The sequence below is a fragment of the Amblyomma mixtum genome, chromosome 10, assembly GCF_055824585.1.
Source record: "Amblyomma mixtum isolate Tamu chromosome 10, ASM5582458v1, whole genome shotgun sequence".
Lineage (NCBI taxonomy): Eukaryota > Metazoa > Arthropoda > Arachnida > Ixodida > Ixodidae > Amblyomma > Amblyomma mixtum.
Window position 1 is genome coordinate 123,085,260 of NC_143021.1, and position 22,220 is coordinate 123,107,479.

The 22,220-nt window shown below is 44.9% G+C and overlaps 1 protein-coding gene across 1 annotated transcript in view; it reads left to right on the forward strand.

Annotated features, from left to right (window-relative positions):
• LOC149326831 (serine protease 55-like) overlaps nt 1-22,220 on the forward strand; it is a 121,500-nt gene that overhangs the window by 72,295 nt on the left and 26,985 nt on the right. Inside the window, exons 3-4 of the mRNA XM_089564694.1 lie at nt 13,164-13,302; nt 14,018-14,136. Coding sequence (XP_089420820.1) covers nt 13,164-13,302; nt 14,018-14,136 — 258 coding nt within the window. The remainder of the gene's footprint in view (nt 1-13,163; nt 13,303-14,017; nt 14,137-22,220) is intronic.

Consider the following 22,220-nt stretch of genomic DNA (forward strand, 5'->3'; position numbering starts at 1 on the left):
ATAGCGGAGTTAAACGGGAGTTTTGAATTTACAAGTGGTTTCAATCGCGTTTTACCACGGCGGACACGATGTCGCTACTGATTTTTAGATGTTTTCTAGATGTAAATTACTAATTGATTTACTGTAAATTTGTGTAGCACTCGCTCCTACCCTTAAATAAATTTAGTTCTGCAGTAGCCCTTGCACTGCAAGTATATAACTAGGGAATTGCGCGAATTTACAAAAGCCCTCAAGTCAAACCGTGTAGCTCATGGAAATAATTTCTCCAAAGCAGATATGCAGATATTAATGCAATTTCTCGCACACTAGCCAATAAAACTGACAAAATTTCCTTCGCGAATAAAATTTTCTATGTTAAAAAAGCGAACTCTACAATATACATACTCGAACGGCGCGACTTTTCTGTGTGAACAATTTAAAAAAAAAACTATACTCATATCCGGAGAATATACTTCACCGTACATCACTCGGACGTACACCTTGTCTCTAATGCGGATAGACAAAAGCGGATACTGTCTGTACGTCCGGCGGATGTATGAATACGGATATCCGAAATCGGATTGTGCTCGTACGTCCGATGGACGTCCGATCTCGGCAAAGGACGTTCGGATCTAGCTCGTACGTCCGACGGATATCTGTGGTTGCTTGGAGGAACGCTCGCTTGCGCGTCCTGCACTGATATTACAGCCTCTGAGCGCTGGACGCAGAGTCCAAGGCCATACTGCACGGTATGTTTGCGGACGTTGGAGACAGCTCGTGCCCTGCTTCCACTTTAATTTTGTCTCAGACGCAGCGGCCGACGCCCAGCGGCACTAACGTCAGTGAAAGACAATCGCTCGAGCGTCTGTGTTAAGCGTGCTCACGGCGGTACATACATAGAGGCTGAATGAAGTTTCAATATCAATCAACGCCCTGTACATTAAAGGCACTGGAAATACACGGGTAGCTTCAGCTGCCGCAAAGTAGAAATTACAAAAGTACTCAGACAGTAATAAAAGTGTTCTTACCTGTCATCTGTAGGATTTCCGCGTCGTAGTATCCGCCCTTTGTTTTGTCGTCCCCCTCCCAATAGACCTGATAGATATTTCCCGCCGCAAAATCTTCCGTGCTCTTTGGGTGGAAATTTTTCACAAGAACCGATGAAGTGACTTTTGTCACGTTGTCAAGCAGAAACTTCACGTATATGTAAAACACCATTGCACTGATGCACACTCGGGAGCAAGTCACCAATGTCGCGCAGTATAGAACAAAAATGATGTTGGAACGGTTGGAACAAACTATCTACATGATGTTTTGACAACGTAATGGTGTGTGTGGCGCTGCAGTCTTGTCAAACAAAAAATTGCATGCTGATGAGACTGCTTTAGCGCGTTGCTCTGAAACAGATTGAGTTATCTGTATATGTTGCAAATGTAGTAGTTAACTTGTAAGCGCCACTTTCTTTTTGGCTAGATTGTAGCGTTTGCCTTGCTGGGAGAGGCGGGCACGCATTGAAGCACGCTATAAAAAAAAAAGGAAAGGAGAGGCGGGCGCGCGGAATTTTCCGCGCAGTCTGTCGTCGCCTCCTTGGTTGTACGTTCCATCTGTCTTCAGTGTCGTTCTTGCACCTTATACAAGCCAACGCCTCATTTACTTGTACAAGCCTGTTACAAGCGTGCAAAGGAGGTGCTCCAACATGCCTCCCAAAAAACGCTACCGCGCCTATTTGGAGCCAAATGCGCTATCACTGAAAATTCCGCGGCGGACGACATGGAGCCGGCTGCAAAAGGAATCCGCTGCAACGTCTCAAGCACCGCAGGTAATTCACCGACTTGTTTACGTCATATGCTAGGGCCCATTCACTTTCTGCGGCGAAAAGTTTTACATTCCATGAACTCATAAAGAATCCGCAAGTGTTTTTTTTTTTTTTCCCCGAGCTGTGCAATGTTGCAAAAGCGACCTTTGCCATTAGGCTTGCAAGCCCTGAGGAGAAGCCCGCTTTTCAGTGAATTTTTGAAGCAAAACGCGGAGCGAGCAAGTGCATATTTGTGGGTGTGGATGCGGAAAAGAGGTACGGGTCGCTGCGAAATAAAAGGCACTGCAGAAGTTGAGTGAAGTAGGGACAGGAAAGAAGGGCAAACGGGTGCTGGAGCTGGACAGCTCGAAACGCCGAGCACCGGCGGCACGGATCATGACGGCGCGGCTGCTGCTGTGCGATGTGCGTGCATTACCGTAATGGAGATTTGCTTCGCTAGACTGTGCCGCGCTCCTTTGAAGCGTTGCCTTTTGAATAACTTGGACCTATTCATTTATTCTGTATTTCAACTTGCCCCCCCCCCCCCCCCACACACACACACACTTTTTTTTCTTTGTGAAAGGGGGGGGGAGAAGCTAAAGTCAGATTTCTTTTTTTGCGGAATCGCGAGAACCTAGCGTCCTTACACCCACCGCAGGCAGTGGTCATGCTCTTGCCTGCGCGGTAAGCATCTAAAGAGAGTTCCTGAAAAGGCGGAGCTTACATTGCTTACATGGCCTATCAACGTCCAAAATATTGTCTGTGATGGATGCAGACGGCTGATAGCAGAACGCAGCATGCAGAAATGAGAAACAGGGCTAGGAAACGGAAATGATGAATGTGATGAATGAAACCATGGCAAAAAAGTTTGTCGTATCAAAGATTGTGGCAGAAGAGCAAGGCAGTGCGGGTGTACAATGATCAGGAAAAAAAGCACTCCGCAGCATCGAATTAAGAGGAACAAGAAACAGAAGCAGAAGGAGACTGGTGAGGTGAAATGTGGATCGAAATATTGCGTTGTGAGGGCCTTTTGTAACATAGCCAGGCTGAAATACAGCCAAATAGCAGCCAAATTGGATGTAGCCGCCATCATTTGGGGACTTGAGCACAGGCGCCAATGAAAAATGCTGCGTATAGAAGAGTTCATCAACATAAATGCAGTCAAACACGAACTCCAACTGAACACTATAAATGTGTGAGAGGTGTCGACTACATCGGCATACTATATGTAGATGTGGCAAACTTGAGTTTACGTGTCGTACATTAGCCACCACCTGTCATTTCTCACCATCCTAGGCGATGGCATAAAAGACATCCGAGGAAATAAAGCTCTGATTACTGACAACACTTGGTTAAGAATGCAACAAATGCCGAGAAATATGCATGCAATTCTGCCCCGACATCGTCTGTGAGCAGCACGGATTGCACTGATACTTTTTAAAGCCCGTAGTAATTTTTATGGAAAATTCCTGTGAATACCAGTAAGAATGACAAAAAGTAAAAACACTGAGCCCTCAACATAGCGGATCTCTCAGGTCTCTCTCTATGTCCAGCAGAACACCGGTTCAGACAAATCTTCTCATGTCTGTGAAGGTCACTTTATAGCATTGTGAGAGCTGGAGCCGGTCACTTGGTCAGCATCTTATCACAGCGAATGGCAGAGTTGTGTGCAGTGGACGCAATTACAACTGCTGCCCTCTCACATCCATTCCCATTTCGTCAGCTGGAATAGTCTCAAATGCTCAATCTGGGTAAAGAACAAGCGGTGTGAGGATGGAGCAACAATTCAGCATTAATTGGGCTCACATCATGCCATGATAAGATGCTGACCCACTAATCGGCCAGATTTCTCAAAGCATGCCACTCGGGCTTTCGTCACTGTCTGATGTAGCTAATACATTCCTCTTTTGTTTATTCTTTGCAGTCAGCTGCAGTAAATGAGATACCAAGAGGGGACGCTGAGGTTACAGACGAACAAACTGAGAGTGAAGAATGTCTGCTGCCACTACCTCAGCTCTCTGAACAAGCAGGAAGTGCTGCCTCTTTTAACCAGAATGCTGAGCAGGGAGACCCTGATGTGTATGAGGAAGCTGACGACCCAGATGATGATCTTTCTGATTTCATCGCAGCCAACTCAAAGACGACTCTTCCTGGCCAGTCCGCAACTCGACTGCAAGCCATGCTCCTGATATTATCATTTGTTGTGGCAGCTAAGCTACCATGGACACAAGTTGACAGCTTGCTCAAGCTTCTGAACGCCCTCTTTGCTGAAGAGGTTTTTCCTTCAACCAAATATGGTTTTCGAAAACTGTGGAGGCTTCAGCAGTCAAAAATGGTGAGCATTCATGCCTTCTGTCCGACTTGCCAGTTCTTAATTGATGGCAATGGTACCAGCCACTGGCGTTGCCGAATTTGTTCAGAAGTTGCAAGCCTAGGAGAGGTTTTGAAGAAGGGGAGCTTTTTCATCACTCTTAACTTGAAGCGACAACTGCAACAGCTCCTGAAACGCATGTGCAAAATAGTTGGAAGCAACCTGCTTCAGCTTGCTTCATCATGCCCAAAGGCTTTCACCGATATCACAGATGGCCTGCTCTACAAGAAAGTTCGCAGTGACCACAAAATGAAGTGGAGTGACCTAACTTTGACGATGAATACTGATGGTGCACCGGTATTTAAGTCAAGCAAAGGTTCTGTGTGGCCAATACAAGTTGCCCTCAATGAGCTTCCCGTTCCTCTGCGATGGAAGAATATTTTGGTTGGAGCAGTGTGGTTCGGCAAGGAGCATCCATCTGCACATCTCTTCATGAAAACCTTTCTGGACAAGTTCCAAGAGGTTGGCAGCCTGATGTGGACCTTTGCTGATCAAGTTGTGGAGTCTGCAGTCAGAATTGTGTGCTGCTGTGTCGACTCACCGGCCAGAGCTGCTTTGCTCAATGCAAAGCAGTACAACGGGTACTACGGCTGCACTTGGTGTCTTAACAAGGGAACTTTAGTTGACGGTGAGGCTCCTGCTTTCATTCAGTCTTATGAAGGACACAGATATACAGCATATGTTTTACATGGCAAATTGGTTGCCAGCAGTAAAAGTAAGGAATAACAGCCTACTTGGCTAGTTGGATGTTTTATACTTTGCCGGTGTTATATTCATGTTTTTAATTATTTTCATTTGTTCTTTACTACTGCTTTGATCTGTGCGGCATGAAGTGAATTTTGATTTTAATGATTTGTTGTGTTTTTGTTGTAGGCACAGTAAAGTACACGTTTGAAGGCGGTGCCATGGTTGAAAGGTCCCACGACACTGTGCTGTCAGCCATGTCCCTTGCAGTTACAAGAAAGTGCTCTGTCGACGGAGTGAAGGGGCCATCTCGAGTTACGAAGCTAGGAACATTGGACTTGGTCTGGGGCTTCCCTCCCGATTATATGCATTGTGTCCTGGAGGGTGTGACTGCACAAATGACAGAGCTTTGGCTGTCTGCAACTGGGAAGCCTTGGTATGTAGGAAATAGAATTGCCGAGCTAAATCAGCGTATATTGAAAGCACGGCCACCAATAAGCTTCTCGAGACTGCCAAGGCCAATTTCAGAGAGGGCATTCTGGAAAGCCACAGAATGGAAGTATTGGTTGCTATACTACAGTGTGCCATGCCTTCAAAACATTCTGCCAGATAGATATATTAGGCATTTTTCATTGCTGGTAGAAGGCATTTTTATGCTGCTGAGAGAAAGTGTTGAACGCAGTGACACTTTTATTGCAGAAAGGTTCCTGAAACAGTTTGTGGAGGAAGTGAAAATATTTTATGATGAAAGTGCGCAAACATTCAATGTTCATCAACTTCTACATCTGGCGAAATCTGTTAGGATGACAGGTCCACTGTGGACCACGTCAACCTTCCCATTTGAAGGGGGCAACGGGGACATCTTGAAGCTTGTGTCTGCTGCGAAAGGGGTTCCTCGGCAAATATCAGAAAGATTCATTATGAATGGAGTTCTAAATTCTATGAAACGTCTGGTACCTCTTCCTCCATTTTTGAAAAAGCAGCAGGAGCTAATTTCAGGTAACGTTTCTAAACAGCACAAATCTAGTGTCTTAGGTGCAGCTTTGCCACCTTGTGTCTATGAAGAACCCATCCAAATACTGTTGAGGCAAAACATTGGTTCCGAGGCATGCGTAAGTAAGTACCTTAGAGCTCGTGTCAAGGGGTTCACTGTACACAGCGCCCATTATCAACAAGCAGAAAGAACATGTTCATGCTACCTGGAAGCAAGTAACGGCAAACTTGTTAAAATTCTCAAGGTGTTTGCTGCTGACAGTAAAATCTTGCTGTTGTGTCAAGAATTGATTACTGAAGTGTTTGATCTGCCCTTTTTGTTCAGAATCGAGCACCCTCCATTTGACATCGCTCTCTGCATGCTTTGCGAAGAAAGCGTTGTTTCATCTTGTGTGCTTGTGTAACAAGAGAGCACATTCTTAGTGAAGATGCCTAATCTTCATGAAAGTGATTAGTCATTTTCAGTACCATGAGGGAACAGCATGAAAATATTCTTGAGTAAGACACTTGTATCCCACTTGCTTCAAATGCTGTGAAATGGGAAAATGCTGCCCCTGTGCACCATATTTTTTCATGCTGGATACTACCGAGCTATGAAACAAACCATTCAGCATATTTTTAACTTTTAGGCCTCCTTGGTGTTATGTTTTTACAAGCACGGGCGTACAGTTCGACACGGCCCACTTTTGCAGGGAAACAAAAATTTAAACTTCTTCAGCTTTTGAGCTTTTTTCATTGGTGAACTGCATCATAATACTTCTTGAAGCAAGTTTCAGTGTACATGCAAGTCGTCTTATACATCCAAAAGACTGCGGCATGGATATTTACCATATTTGAGGTCTTTTTATGAAGTGATTGCTACAGCTCTGTTCCTCTCTTTTTCTACAAAACCAGTGGTCAAAACTGGTTCAAAGCGATGTCATTCTGAGCACAGTTTTACGATATGTATGCAGCATGTGAGCCACGAATACAGCTTTGTGAAAAATGCAAAAATGATGATGCTCATCTTTTCAACAAAGACAAAATACCCTTTGCCCAGTCTGTTGCACATCTTCCTCATAGCAGTTTCACTCATCCACTTTTTCGCTGATCTCCATTTGTGATTGTGGCCAACTTGCTATTGCGTTTTACAAAATTCAAAATGTCATGAAACTTGGCAGCACATTGCAAGGTACCTAGTTAGTGTTGTTTGAGGTTGCAGCGTGTTGCATTATCATTAACACACTGTCTTGTTTGTTGTGCATGTTCACTGTCACATGGCAGTGGCATCCAGTACACTGTCTTGTGCATGTTCAGCAAGAAAATGTTTCGATAGGCATGTTTTTCTTTGCATTTGCCAACACGTCAACACATACATGCTTCAATGGCAGCTTAGTACAAAATTCACATACGTACTTGCCAACTGTCTCCATCAAGGGAACACGTAGCCTTAAATATTGAGCCCGCTGGACAGGCCAACCAAAGCATGAATGCTCCTGCAGTGCCGTGTTTCACATGAGGTTCGGAACTTAGTATTCGGAGAAGCCTTTGCCCCACAGTATATGCAGTTTAGCTGATGATTTCTCTACAAGATATATCCCTATATATGACTTAGCAACCCGAATGAGCCAGCTTTTTCGTAAGTGTTCATTTCTGTTAAATGAACACACTTATCAGGGACTGTTATCTCTGTGTTTTCAATCTGTTCCGAGTTCATGAACAGTTCTTTGAAGCAGTTCTCATGCATTCGTTTATATCCAGTGAAAACTGCACCCATTTTTTTTTTATTCTTTGCTTACTTCAGCTGGATAACCTGACTGACATTGTATCCTGTGATATGAGCCCTTTTTTATATAATATTGTGCCTTATTAAATAATGTCAAGTTGCGGTGTAGTGTCTTGTGCATTATTTGTTGCTCTGCTGCTGAGCACGAGTTTTTTCATTCTTGTCCTTCATGCTTCGAAGTAGGCATTGTCGTGAAAAACAGCAACTCATGCTGAAGATGTTGTCTACAGTGTATTTGCACTTCCTTTGCACCTTTCCATGGCCTTCAGTGGTAATGTACAGCGGGGAATTTTTTCAGTGCATGTACCTTTGGAAGGGCATTGTTTTTCAAGACCCTTTATATAATGATATGTAAAATGTCTTTTGCTTGTTTTTTTTACCTACATGTGCTGACATTGAGACCTTGTTTGGCTGTTGATGAAAAAGTTGTCTGGGGCATCTCACCTAGCGGGTGTTAGAACAAGTAAACTACAGTAGCAAAATGCTCCTTTTAGCAGCTATGCAATTGGTGGTGTTTGGTCAGTGCACGAAATAATCCTTGGCCATTTAAACTTGATAGTTCACATTCTCTTCTGCATCTCTTAACAATGTACAGCTCTCATGTCAGTCAGAAAATTAAGCTCTTACAGGCAGAATCTATAGCGCAGGGGGAGCTTAGGATGTTTTCGGCTGTTTTGCCGTGTAGCACTTTTCACTGTTGCCAACTCAGCCATGCCTGTTCCTGTCTTGCTGTTCCTTATGGTTTCTGGCATTGCGTCGATGAGCAAATGCACAGTGCTGTGTGAAGTTGTCTTCAAATGCCCTTGCAAAATTTGTTATCAACTGAGCTGGCATTTGCCGTTGTGCTTAATGCAGCTGGCAGCACTTCAGTACTTTCCCACCTGCCCGTCAAGTATTGTGTCTGCACAAAAGCCCACCTCCTTATCACCATTCTGATTCCAGTAATTTCATTGCCTTGATCACTGTGAAAGGCACTGGTAAGCACTGTGGAAGCTGCCTGGCTGTATGAAAGGCCCCACATTGCTACAATTCAGGGGAATGAATTGATGGTGTTCTTTTGTGATGCTTTCAGGGGCACTTTCCGAAATGCCCATTTCGCGAAGGCACTACTGCAACTCTGAAACGAAGGAGTTCTATGCTGAATTTTGAGAATAAACGTGTTTTAATTTCTTTCAAGCTTTAGTTCAACCTGCTGTCATGCCTTTATGTTTTCATAGTCACACCAGATACAAATTTTTTATTGTCCTGGCTGCTATGAGCATTTAACTATACCTGGAAGCTAAAAAAGTGTGCCTTTTTTGTCCACATAATAAACAGACTGCCATTCATCCTTAGTGTAATAGTAATAAATACTAAATTATATGCTGTATGATATGCAAATGCACCTCACAATTTACCTTGGACTTTTTTACGGTTTGACTGTGGTGTGAAGACATGAACACCCATAGTTGCAACAATGGACTATGCAATTAAGCAGGACAGAAATCTTTCATTAATCTCAGTAAGTACCAAACCAACCTACATGTTGGTCAGTGCATGAAATAATCCTTGGCCACATGTCTGGCATGTGCCTGAGATTGTATCTGGTACATCATGCAAACTAGAATGAACCGAACAGATCTTTTTGGTGGCGCTCGGCTCCCGCACATGAATACAGCAACAGGTCTGGTGTGCTTGAGCTGGATCATATATGCCAGATGACTCGAAACCAGTCTAGTGTACGTGCACACCAGACGACATGAAACCAGTCTAGTGTGCACACCAGACGACATGAAACCAGTCTGGTGTGCACATCAGACAACACCACACCGGTCTGGTGTGCACATCAGACAACACCACACCGGTCTGGTGTGCACATCAGACAACACCACACCGGTCTGGTGTGCACACCAGACACCACCAGGCTGGTCTGGTGTGCACACCAGGCTGGCCTTGTGCCCACACCAGCCACACCAGGAAATCCTGGTGTTAACACCAGAACACACCAAAACATTCTGGTGGATTTTTCAACTGGGAAAGAGTGACCTATTCCGGATACATGGGCGTTAACCCATTCGCAGGGCAAAGTCGCCAAAGCTAAGAGCCTACTTAAAATAAATGCCTCGTATTATTGTATCTGCATTGTATCTCTATTATTGTATTGTATTGTTAGCGCACTTTTCGGTTTCTGACTGCCTTTTCTGCCTCAACGGAAACATTTTTCATCTAACTAGAGTAATCAGTGTTCTCTTGCCAGATGCCCTTGAGCGGCTTTTTCTCTCATGCCCCTTAAACATGTAGGTAAGCAGCTTGTTTGAAATAAATGGCTGGCGGTTTAGCATTGCTAAGCAAGGAATATTATGCGGAAGCAGAGTTTTTCTGCACGTGGGCACCACCGCCGCGTACCCTACGCACGTCGTTAACATTTTTATCCTGAATACCAATTTACCTAGTTCACGCTAGCGGCCTATGATGCAATGCCGTGTTTGTGCCACAACGTTTTCCACGCCGACGCATGCCACGCACATCCCTCTCTCACTACCGCCATAAAGCTCCAAGCGCAAATACTAGTTGAATGGCAGTATTAGTTATAAAGAAGACGATGTAAAAGCACAGCACGAGACCATGCTGAAGTTGTACGAGGCCTGTTTGGCTGCGGTGATTGCCTACTCTGTTTCGCAAATTGTTTACTGTTCTAGGATTTATATTCATCACTTCCGCAGAGTTTTTGCAACTTTTGTTCCAGGTTCTTCTATGGAACCCATGCGATTTGATTATCTTTTTCTACCTGTCAGCGGGGGCCGATGGATTTAGTCCATCTATATGCGCGGCAGATTGTTACCTACGTTATGTTTTTTCGAGAAGCTTTCTACCGGATACATCGTATATATTTTCAGACAAATAGAGTCAATGGTTTGCCCGCAATAACTGTGTCCTCAAACTTCACTAACCGTCCTTTTTTATGGGGGTATGTGCGTGAGGTATATTTTTCTATGCGGTTTATGGTAGTCCCTTTCTCAACAGAGTTATAGTTTGCAGTGTCGAGGAAACATCTGAAGAAAGACCTAATTTCGATGATTTTCTCTCCCCATATGTACCACTCATTGAGCTTTGGATTACCAGGGGATGATGCCCTTACGCAGATGCAAAAAAATGTTCCTCTCGCCATGCACTAGAACTTTCTTCTGCAGGTTACATGCTGCAACAATGCCCGTAGAATTGGCGTCAGAAAAAAAAAACTATTTTTGTGTCATTTGTGACCTGCCGCTTCTGTGATGTTCCTGAAACTATTGAATATTGCTGCGTATATTGTAAGGATGCAATTTTCTTCTTCGATGCTTTGCAACGGACATTGAAAAGCAAATTTATTTACCTTTTAATACCGTACTGCCGCGAGTCTTTTGTAATGTTTGTTTGCTCATTTTCGAAGTTGCCGGCACGCCGCCTTATCGTTTTTTGGGATGCAAGACGCACCCAATTTATCTCGATTGAACACACCCAGGCAGAGTTTATTCTTCGTTGTACCAGAATGTTCAAGTAACATTCTATGCTTTATCCATGGTCGAGTGCATCGGACATTCGCGTCTCCGACCAGAGAGCACACTTACTGCTACGCCGCCTCCGACGACGCATTCAGTTCTTTGGGGCCCATACCAGCCCAAATAAAGGGTTTTGTTTAGAAGCCATTTTCGCCCTCATTCTGCACTCCTGATCCATCGTAAAAAAACCAGCGCTTAAGACCACGGACAGAGGACAACGTGAAACAGACTGACTGGTTTTTTTACGATGGATCACCACCAACTCGCCCAATCCTCAGTTCTTCTGCTCTCCTGACTGCCGTCACAACTACGAGACAACGCAATACATTTTCTCCAAAAAAGCAGCGCAAGGACGGCCGCTATCTTCAAGTCTTTGTCCACGTCTTTTTTGCGCTGCATTTTCAGAAAAATATCTACGAACACGCCCAACTCGCCGCATTAACCAGTAGGATACCTCACCGGAATGCTATATGTTGATGAACCTCTCGATATTTTTTTTAATTGCTGCACAGCTTACGGAAAACTACAATGATGGACCGTCCCTGTGAATCAATTGCTTCGACAAAAATTCAGTTCCTGCCAATGAGTGTTTATCTCAGTGTTTATCTGACAGAAGTGTACGAAGAGATCGAATGTACTATCAGCAAGAAATGAAACGCGAACAAGACAACTGAGCCAAGGACAGCAAAATAAGCAGCTCTTAGCCACGGGAAGCTGGATACAAGCTCCGGTTATTTGAATTTCGAAAGCGCTAACAGTCTTCTTGAGAAATGTTAATCAATCTCGCTTGAAGTTCCTCTCTAGGAGCTAATATGATGGTGTCTTTGTGCTGCCACCTCAGTTTTCTTGTTCGCTTTTCATTCGTTGCTGATAGTACTTCAGTAGAGTTAGTTCTTGGGCTAGTTGGTATACTTGATTTACACTCATAGTTTTTCAGCGCAACGGCACACGGCCAAAGAAAAGAAGCAGGAAGAGAAGAAGGACGAACACAGCGCTGACTCTCAACTGTTTATTAGGGACGCACACACAGCTTGGTCGTGTGCCTTGGGCTGAAAAACTATGAGTTGAAATCAAGAGACCGAAATTAACTGGAGAGGCACTTCCTCTTGCTGAATGAAATGCTCATCCTTACTTCCTTCCAAGTCCTGTATTGCTCTGTCTTTTGATATGTATGTCGCGACATTCCCCGAAGATTTTTGTCAATAGTTCAACTAAATAGAACATAATTTCAGTGTAATATGTTTAAAAAAATGTTGCGATAGCCTAGTGCTCTAGCACAGTGGAAATCGAAGCTAATCTGTTCGCGCCACCGCGAATTGGAATCGCACTCCAGGATATTTATTTGGTATACGTTTATTTATTTGTTTCACTTGGCACAAACGCGGAAACGTTGCCAGTGGTTGTTGCTCGGTGTCTACCTATCGGAAGTTTGCTTTCGCGCTAATAAATTAAATTCGGTTCAATAACCCTATCACGTCAGGCGGAGCTCAAGTGTCTCCTCCAGGTATTCCTTTTTGGCACGTCAGAAGGAAGCGCGGCTAAGGAAGTGAGTTTTTCCTTCATGCAGGACAAAAGGCACAGGCTGGCGAAGTGCAGCAGTCCTTCTCTTTTCTCCACCCGATGTGGCGCAGGAATATCTCTTCGCAAAATTCACGCATGCTTCTCTTCACTAGGCCTATTGGTACCATTCGAATTTGATCTTTAACTTTTTAGCTCGAACACAATCACCGCTATGAGAACAATTTTTTTTTTATTAGACAGAGGCAACCCATGGACCCCATTATGTGAGGTAGCTGAAAAGCGAAAATACGGACTCTTTCAGTTTATAAACATAACAGACCGTTAAAATTTTCGTTTTCTGAATCTGTGCAATGAACAGCGAGTTTAAGCCCTCCCAGAAAACATATCCAACGAATATTTATCCTCGCGCACTCAGCCTCCCACAGAGTGTGCACTGAAGAGATTGGCGTATATGTTTACTACACAGAGTCCATGCTTCAAATTTAATCATTAATTCGTATTTTTCATCTCTGCTCCATTTCTCTTTGTGTCCTCCAGCGCCATAATACTTCGCGATGCAAGAGTTTTCTACAACAGCACTAATAAGCGTGATGGGCCGTCTGTTGGCATTGAACTCCTAATACGGCACCCCTTGTACAAGCCCGGCAAAGTTTGGAACGATATTGGCTTGGTTAAGGTAAGTGCACAGCACCGTTTGAGTGTCCAGCCCTTCTCGTAATTGCCCCTCCTTCAGCGGTGGCTCGTTGCCTAGGCGCCCGGCTACTCAGTTGGAGGACCAGGCTATTACGTCGGCCGCGGCGTTTCAGTGCAGGCGAAACGCAAAACGGAGCCCGCGTGCTGTGCGATGTCAGTTCAGGTTAGAGAACTCCAGGTGGCCTAACTTAACCAGGAGCCCTAAGTTACGATGTCCCTTGCAGCCCATGAGTCGCTTCAAGAGTTAAACTCCACAATACACAATGACTTTTTTCCATTCTCGTATGCATTATTGGGTAATTAATTTTTTTTAGCGCTCTGTCACCCTTCCATTAGCTTCTCAATGCTTTGAACTGCTGCTTCATGTGAAATTGTTCAGTCAAGTCCTTTGCTGTGACATGTTCGTTTCTTGTTCAGAGACATGAGGATAGTTTAAAGCGGCTCCATGGCAGATTGCCTTTTTTGTTGGGCGATGGATTCCCAGAAGTTGCGCAGTACTTCTGCCAAACGGACAATACGTACTAACACATATAGCAGCCACGTGTTCAACCACCGTGCGCTTGCGTGGAAAATTTGCCGGTATAAAAATAATAAACTTAAGTGGGAGTATGCGGCATGTCGCCTTTACCGTCATTTCATGACAACTTTTATGAATACGGAGTCGATGCCTTCCCTACGAGTACAATTTCTTCCTCTAGGCAGCCCACGGGATTCCATTTGACAGATTCGTTAAACCTGTTTGCTTGCCACTGAGGCGTCGGAACCTCGCAGGTATGAAAGCCACAGTTTCCGGATGGGGAAGGATGTCCGCAGGCAAGTAAGCATCACCTCAATCTCTCTTTATTACAAAGTGCAATACTTTGACTTGCTTTCAGCACTTTCAGAGCAATCGCAGATAGCAGTGTGAGATTCTGTACACAAAACTACCATGTACTCTTTTTTTTTATAAAAATAAAAAAATGAAAACAATTTTGGACGTCTTAGTGATGTTAATGATCCTTTCACTATTCCATTTGTATAGTTATGTGATCCGACGCTCAGGTAATGCCGAGAGGGCACAACGGTTAAGTGGTTTGGTGCAATCAAACAGGCTTGAGAACAAGTTTCGCTTATGCGTGATTTATACGAAAGAATAATTTATTGAGCTGTGCATTGTATTTTTCTTTTGCGTTAAACGTGAATGAGTGAGTTCACCGAGCTTGTTTATTTCCGGAATTTTTTTTACAGCTGCATGTGTTCTGCCAATAATAGCACACATCTTATGCAGTTAGTTGATGGTTGTAGTGAGGTCGACATGATTTCTTTATACTACTCCAGAGCCGTTCGTTCAGCTCCTCGTAATAAACCAGTAAAAATTAGAATAATAGACGTTCCTTTGAAGGTAATTATCTGGGTAATATCATCGGAAACACTCTGTCGACATCGATGGAGCCAATTTACGTTTCTTCTATGTTTAATCAAGTGATCCTCAGGAGCGGTGTATAGGAGTCATCTTATTCAAGCTTTAGAACCTTCCGTGTGTGTTAAAATCTTTGTTGAAAATTCTACTTATTTCTACGATGTCAAAGAAATCAGTGATCAGGTATTTCTCAATGTAAATTGGCAGCTACTAGTCAGGTGTTCTGACCAATGCGAAATAATCGTTAACTTCAATAGAAATTTTTATCTCTGCAGTCAAACGAAAACCTAGAGTTGAATTTTAAATATAATATAAATTGTGCAATTATAGGGGTGCAGGAATATCACGACCATGGTGTCATAATGACTTCCCGGCCGAAGTGGAGAAAATGCTTTGATAATATATGCTCCTTAGTCGTAAAAAGCTTCGATTTTTAAGGTTTCCAGTGGAAAGTTTTCCTGTAACTGAAGGCATATGAACAACATCGTCCTCTTCATCATCAGCCTGACTGCGCTTACTGCAGCACAACAGCGTCTCCCATGTCTCTCTATTTAAGCGTGTCCTTTGCCAGCTGCAGCCCCCTAATAATAATAAATACTTTATTCACACCAAAGAAACAATACAAGACGCGGACGCGCCAAAGCCTCAATTGAGCTTGTAGGGCGCCGTCCGGCAGCAGCAACAACCTGTGTTACCAAATCAATTCTTTGTTTTTTGTACATTAAAACATATGCACTAGAGCTGTTCAAGCTCGGCAATAGCATCACGTAACTGTCTGCGAGTGTTCAAGTTGAAAACATTATCAGGCATCTCATTGAATATACATGGGATATAATATGACCTCATAGACATACCAAAATGAGTTCGCACTGCAGGGACAATATATCGAGAAACTTTTCTTAATGGGATTGGTTTAACGTTGTGGAACCGAAATTCATAGTTCCAGAAATATCTGAGTACAGTGACTTGTTTGAACACAATGTCAAAGGAAGGCAGACCTGAAGAAAGGAATACACTTTGCTGTTTATGGGGTATTGAATAGATGACACTCTTAGCCATATTCTTGAGAATACGGTTTATCCTATTTTTCCATGTTGCAGAACAGTTGAAGAAACAGCACATGCCATATCTCAGCAGAGAATACCCCAAAGACTGTGCAATTAAACGTCTTATGGCAAATGGCAGGTAGGCCCTTAGAGCATAGAACAAGCATGCGACGCCTCTAAGCTTCTTACTGAGGTGTGCCATGTGCGTGTTCCAGGATAAATCACTGTCAAAGTAAATGCCAAGGTATTTCACGGCCGGACACATGTAATGGGGTAGCAAGAACATGCAGTGCAACTGGAGCTGTGCAAAAAAACCGTAGCGTTTTTCGGGATTGGCTTGTGTGCATTTCTAAAGCACACTAGATGAGTTTTTTGGGGGTTTATATCAATCAGGTTACATTGAAACCAATCATATAGATTAGTAGCGTCCTGTTGAAGTTGACGGAGTGCGCAAGAAAAATCTGTATTAGATGAGATGAGGAGGGTGTCATCTGCATATTGATAAATCTGTGATGAAGTTATAATGCTGGGGAGGTCATTAACATAGAGATTAAATAAGAGGGGTGATAAGATGGATCCCTGGGAAACACCACTATATAAGTCTATAATTCTGCTTTGCACAGGTCCAAGTTCCACCATCTGAGATCGCTGAGACACATAATTTCTTAGTAACATTTGAAAAGGACCACGAAAACCATAGCAAAACAACTTTTCACAGAGAATATCATGGTGAACAGTATTAAATGCCTTCCTGACATCAAGAAAGAGACCAAATGCCACTTCATTTTGATCAAAACTAGAATGAACGGAATCCGACATATTTTCTAATAACGTTTGGGTACCAGAACCAGCAACAAATCCGTATTGATGTGGGCTAAGCACGTTATGCCTCAGCAAAAATGCTGACATTGTACATAAGACGTGTTTTTCTAAAATTTGCGATATACACAACACGATAGATATTGGGCGATAATTCGAGATATCATTTCTTTTGCCACACTTGTAAAGTGGTATAACACGCGCTTGTTTAAGAGAGCATGGTAAGAAGCCACTTTCAATCATATCATTTACCATAAAAAGAAGGACACACTTCAAGCTTTGGAAGTTTCTGGAAAGGTCGCTGATAAATATTCCATCAATTCCAGCCGATTTGTTATGCCGTAGACTGGAGGTTATGCTGAAAAGATCTGGCTCTGTTATGTGTGGAAGAAATGCTGAGTCAATCACAGAAGAAGGAAGTAACGGCGAACGTGATGTGGCACGGGCAATGCGCTGTTCTTTAGAAAAAAAGTTATTAAAATCATTTGCCAAAGGGGATGTCAAGTGACCAAAACTATGCTCTATTGCGTCCTTGGCCGGTCTACGCTGACGCCCACGCAGTTCGTTCACGATAGCCCAAGTTTTGGCCACGTCATGGTGGCAATTGCGAAACTGGCTAGCATAGTAACGCCTTTTAGAGGACCGAAGAAGAGCGGTTACTTTGTTCCTAGCAGCCCGAAATTAATTTCGTAAGTTTGCATTTTTTGGTGAAGCGCGACATTTTGACCACAGCGCTTCTTTGCATCTAATGGCTGCGAGAATGTCAGCTGTAAGCCAGAAGCATTTATTATTTCGTTTTTTGACAATGATACTTTTTTTGCAGGATTCTTTTAAATTTTTAAGAACCAAAACAAAGTTATCGTAGGCGGTATCTTCGTTATTTCGTGATATAAATGAGTTCCAGTCGAAGGATGACACCTTACTGTCAAATAGTTTTCGATCTAGTATAGTCATAACACACCTGCTATCATTAGGTTTCTGTGCAGAATCGACCTTAGCAAAGTGGCATAGTGTAAAGTAATGATTCGCTAATTTCTTTCGAATGACAGCTGCCATAACATAAGACAAGTCCGACGCGCGTACGTTAACGTGGTCTATGCAAGTTTTACACAAACTGTTGTTTACGATCTCTTCTCTAGTAGGATCTGAAAGTAGTGTTTCTATACCATGATCCGCAAGGGCATTTAGGTAGCTTTGTGCAGATGCTCTCTCAGGCTTTAACAGATCAATATTCAAGTCACCCATTATGCATAGGTTACCTTGGCTAAACCTTTGCTTACAAACGTCATGCAATGCTGTGATAAAATTAGCCACGTTTCCAGACGGTGGTCGGTATATGATAAGGAGATGACTCGAAATGTTGCTGTACGAAATTTCAAATCCCATTGCCTCTGCAGCGTTGATGGAGATGTTGATATTGGAAACCGATAATGAATCCTTGAAGAAAACAGCAATTCCTCCACCCTTACCCATTTGGCGGGTAAGGAAATGCTCCGTATAACCCGGAAGCTTGAACATGCAGGTAATATTGTCAGCAATATTTACCTCTGTGAAAGCAAATACGTCTACTACTTGGTAAAGGTCTTGTGCGATTACCAGAAATTGATTCCAATGTTTTCGAATGCTTCTAATGTTAATGTGAAGAATTGTAAGAGAACTCAAAGAAACTGGATGGAACGATTGGAAACAGACGTCAAAACTTGAAAAAGAAGCCATAGCAGTAATAGTGAATTTCCCTACGTCATTTTGTCAATGTCTGAAAGAGACGCGATTTTGATAACGGAAGCCCCCACTTCTTTTCTGGCGAAAACTTTGCCATTCTTGACCCAGACAAATTTGAAATATTTTTCCTTTCCTCGGATTCGAGCTTTCCAGAACAGCTCACTGTTCATACGGGTCAAGTTTTCATTGAAGAAAACGGAGGAGAGCTTGTGGGACTCATTTAGCATCCTAAGTTTGCTTTTTACCTGCAGCCATTTCTCCCGTAAGCTCGGGGACGAAAACCTGACCAATACGACCGGAATCTTCCCTTGTCTCGATGATAGACGGTGCAATGAGGCTATCTCAGATTGGTTGAAGTCACGTACTTCAAGTGTTTCAGCCATCTGCGCAAGTTCAGCCCGCAGGTCTTCCTGTGGCTGAACTGGCAGTCCGTTTATCTCTAGATTGGACAGACGGTTGTACTGTTCACTTTCATTGAGTTCCCACTGAATTCGGTGAATCATCGAAGCCTGTTCGTCAATAGTCCCTTCTAGAAATGCAACCTTTTGCTCAAGCGTCTTTGTTGCCTGCACGGCATTGTTGCAAGTCGCAAGGAGCGTGTCGTATTTGGATGCCAAGAATTCTACTGATCTTTGAACCTCAGTAACTGTCGTTTGCAGGCCTTGAATTGTCATGACAAGCTTCTCGAGTTGCGCCGGCAGAGCCAGGAGGCTATCTCCGCGCACGCTGCCTGATCTAGACCACCCGTATGACTTTTTGTCGCCCTCTGCTACACCAGGCACCGGCATGTGACTTGACCATCGCTCCCGAAGGACTGCACGCCCTCAATAATGAAACAGTCATCGCACACCCAGTGTTCACAGCCTACTGCTGGTCGTAATTGCAACGCTGAAGGCTTTCGCGAACACCATGCGTGTGCAGCTTTCCCGCCTGAACTCGCCAGCTGTGCAAAATGCACTGCATGCGTTAGACACCTATGTTCAGTCCAGTACTTGCAGCTGTCCAGTAGCTGGAACAATGCTCCTCCAGCGTTATCGGTCCGATCAGTCGGGATGTCTCCCTTCGTCGTCCACAATATCAACCACAAAGGGCAAGCAGCCTCTCAACGCGGTGGAATGCATGCACTGCGTGACTGCCTTTTTTAGCGATGAAAGGGCGGTCGATGTGTTCTAACGTCACCGCGCTCGGCAGCCGTCTATGTTTCGAATGCTACAGCTGTGGCAGTCTGTGACTTTCAGCGCTTGTGTCATTGATTGCGGTGCTTGCTACGGAAAGCATTTCTGTACTTCCTTTTACGCCCCCCCCCCCCATCATCCCTCTCCCGCAGTGCAGAGTAGCCTTCGGGAACATCCTTGCGGCTGACCTCCCTGCCGTTCCTCTACCGCTTTTCTGCCTCCCTGTATCCTACGCTGGCTTCGGTACTATGCAGTGTATTTGTGCTTTGTGTTAAATGCGACCGAATGAGGTCTCATAGTTGTGTGGATTCATGTTGCCCCTCGCCCGCCGGATGCACCCTTCTCTCTCTCGTGGCCTACCGCGGCTCTTCCTCTAGCGGCCCCCGACTAGGCGCAGCAGCGGAGGGAGCGGAGGGGAGGCGCCCGCGACTACGCGTCGTCACGTGGGCAGCCCTCCTTACCCACCCCTCTCGGTTTCGGCGGCCGCGCGGGCCGCGCGCACGGGACAGTCTGATGGAGAGTTGACAGCGAGCCTTGAGAGAGAGCGGACGCGACACCAGCGGCAGCCCAGGTGACCCGAACTGTTCTGTGCCTGTCTACCGTGCCTGTGACCTGTGCCTGTTGCCTGCCGCTGCTGCCTGCGCGCGACCGAGGAAAGACATTGGGAGATCCCAATTAAAGGTTTTGCCTGCGGGCTTATTCCTCGGAGGTGTGTTCTTCGCGGCCACAGGTGTGGTCGAGCTAGCGGAGTGGCGTTGGCTCTGAGTGCAGGGCCCGAACCGTGCCAGTAACCCCACATAGTTTATTTCCTGAAGTTTTCTTTTACAACTGCTTGTGTTGTACATTTAACAGCATACATCTTGGCCTCAAGTTGCTTGACGATTGTGGTCAGGCCGACAACATTTCTTTAGACTACTCCATTATTAAGACCGAGCCTCGAATATGCACGCATTGCATGGGACCCGTGCACAACAGATGGCACACAAAACCTGGAATAAATCCAACATCTTGCAGCTCGCTTCATCTTCAATCGCTGTAACACCCTAGAATGCCCTCCCATTATCTTGCAGCTTGCAGACTGGGAACCAGTGGTGTAAAGAGGAAAAAATGCTAGGCTGTATTCTGCTGTCATTATGCTTCTTCTGACTACACCCCCAAGAATTCGCCTATAGCCTCGCGTAAGCTTAAGTAGAAAACACACTTTTGTGCCAAGTAATACAAAAGGTTTTCTTTTTTACAAGGTCGATTTCGAATTGGTAAGGGCATGCTGCTGTCGCTTAGCATTTTTTGATTACGCTTGATATAATAGTATTGCAGGTAAGGCTCGCTCTTATCAGCCTGAGTCCTTACTCTGCATTTGTGAATTATATTGTTACGTGGCGGCCAGCCGAAGAATGGGGCGTGATGAACGATGGATAAGAGATGGTTGAATGGCCGCTGGCCTAGCGCGAGCGCTCCGTCCCGCGCTACTGGCAGCTTCGTCTTCTTCGCAACATTACCCGGGGCCACTAAGCGATCGTCCCGATCGTAAACTAAAGAAGACATGGATGAAGGGATGCGTGATTCAGCAATGGCTTCCAGGGCAGAAAAGAAGTGGCAAGGTGGTGAAGTGCTGGCTGCCACGGTGGATGAGATGACAGGCGGATGGGTCACGTTCCACGAAGCATCCGGCCAGGAGCTGACGGCCGAGGTCCTTGGACGCACCGAACGGCAGGGGCAAGGGGGCGGTGACCTCATATGTGGGCAGGGTCTTAGGTCGGTGGGGTCAGTATGGTCGCGGCAACGTCGTTAGTTCGTCGCGTCTTGTGGTCCGGACGGGGCTGGGGTGAGCAGCGAGGTCGGTTCAGGTCGGGCGGGCTGGGGCACGGCCGTGCGGGGCGGACCAGGTACTCACGGCCGACGTCCACGGCAGGCGCAGGACTCCGAAGCTCCGTGACCAGGATGGCGATGAAGGGACCCCAGCACCTCACACCAAATGTAACGTGGCGGCCAGCCGAAGAATGAAGCGTGATGAACGATGGATAAGAGATGATTTAATGGCCGCTGGACTAGCGCGAGCGCTCCGTCCCGCGCCACTGCCAGCTTCGTCTTCTTCGTAACAATATATTGTTTAATAAAGCGGTACATGAATCAATATTATTTTGGCATACAGTGCACAGCAAAACGGGTGACTGACGCAAAAGCCACAACATGGCTGCTTGACTGAGCTTCAGTCACCCATTAGCAGCTATGTCCGACGCGCTTGTACACCAACTCGAGGAGTATCTTGATTCTTTGCGATCGGAAAATTAAACAGGCGAAATACCGCTGAAAAAAGTATACATGATCAGGAATGCGAGAAGTAGTTAAAAATATTGACATCCTACTCAAGCAAGGCGTGAAGTTAGGCTAGTTGGTTTTTGAGTTCATTTTAAAACTGCGAGATGACGGCGGAGCGACAAGACGAGGCACAAACAGCACCACGCAAAGTGCAGCGCTTTCTGTGGTCCTGTTCGTGCTTCGTCTGGTCGCCCTGTCTTTTTCCCGCCGTTTTAATGTGACTGAGATCCTACACCAACATTTTTGCAGTGGTAGAAAATCTTTACATGAATAGTTGAGTACTACCTTTTGGGTTAGTAGCCATCGCCATCATTCTTTGTTTATTCTTTATTCAGAGGTTACCCCGCAGCGCCCATAGGCGTCACAGCAGGGGGGTTCCAGCATTGAAAAAAATTCATCCTCGTGAGTACAGCACACCTGC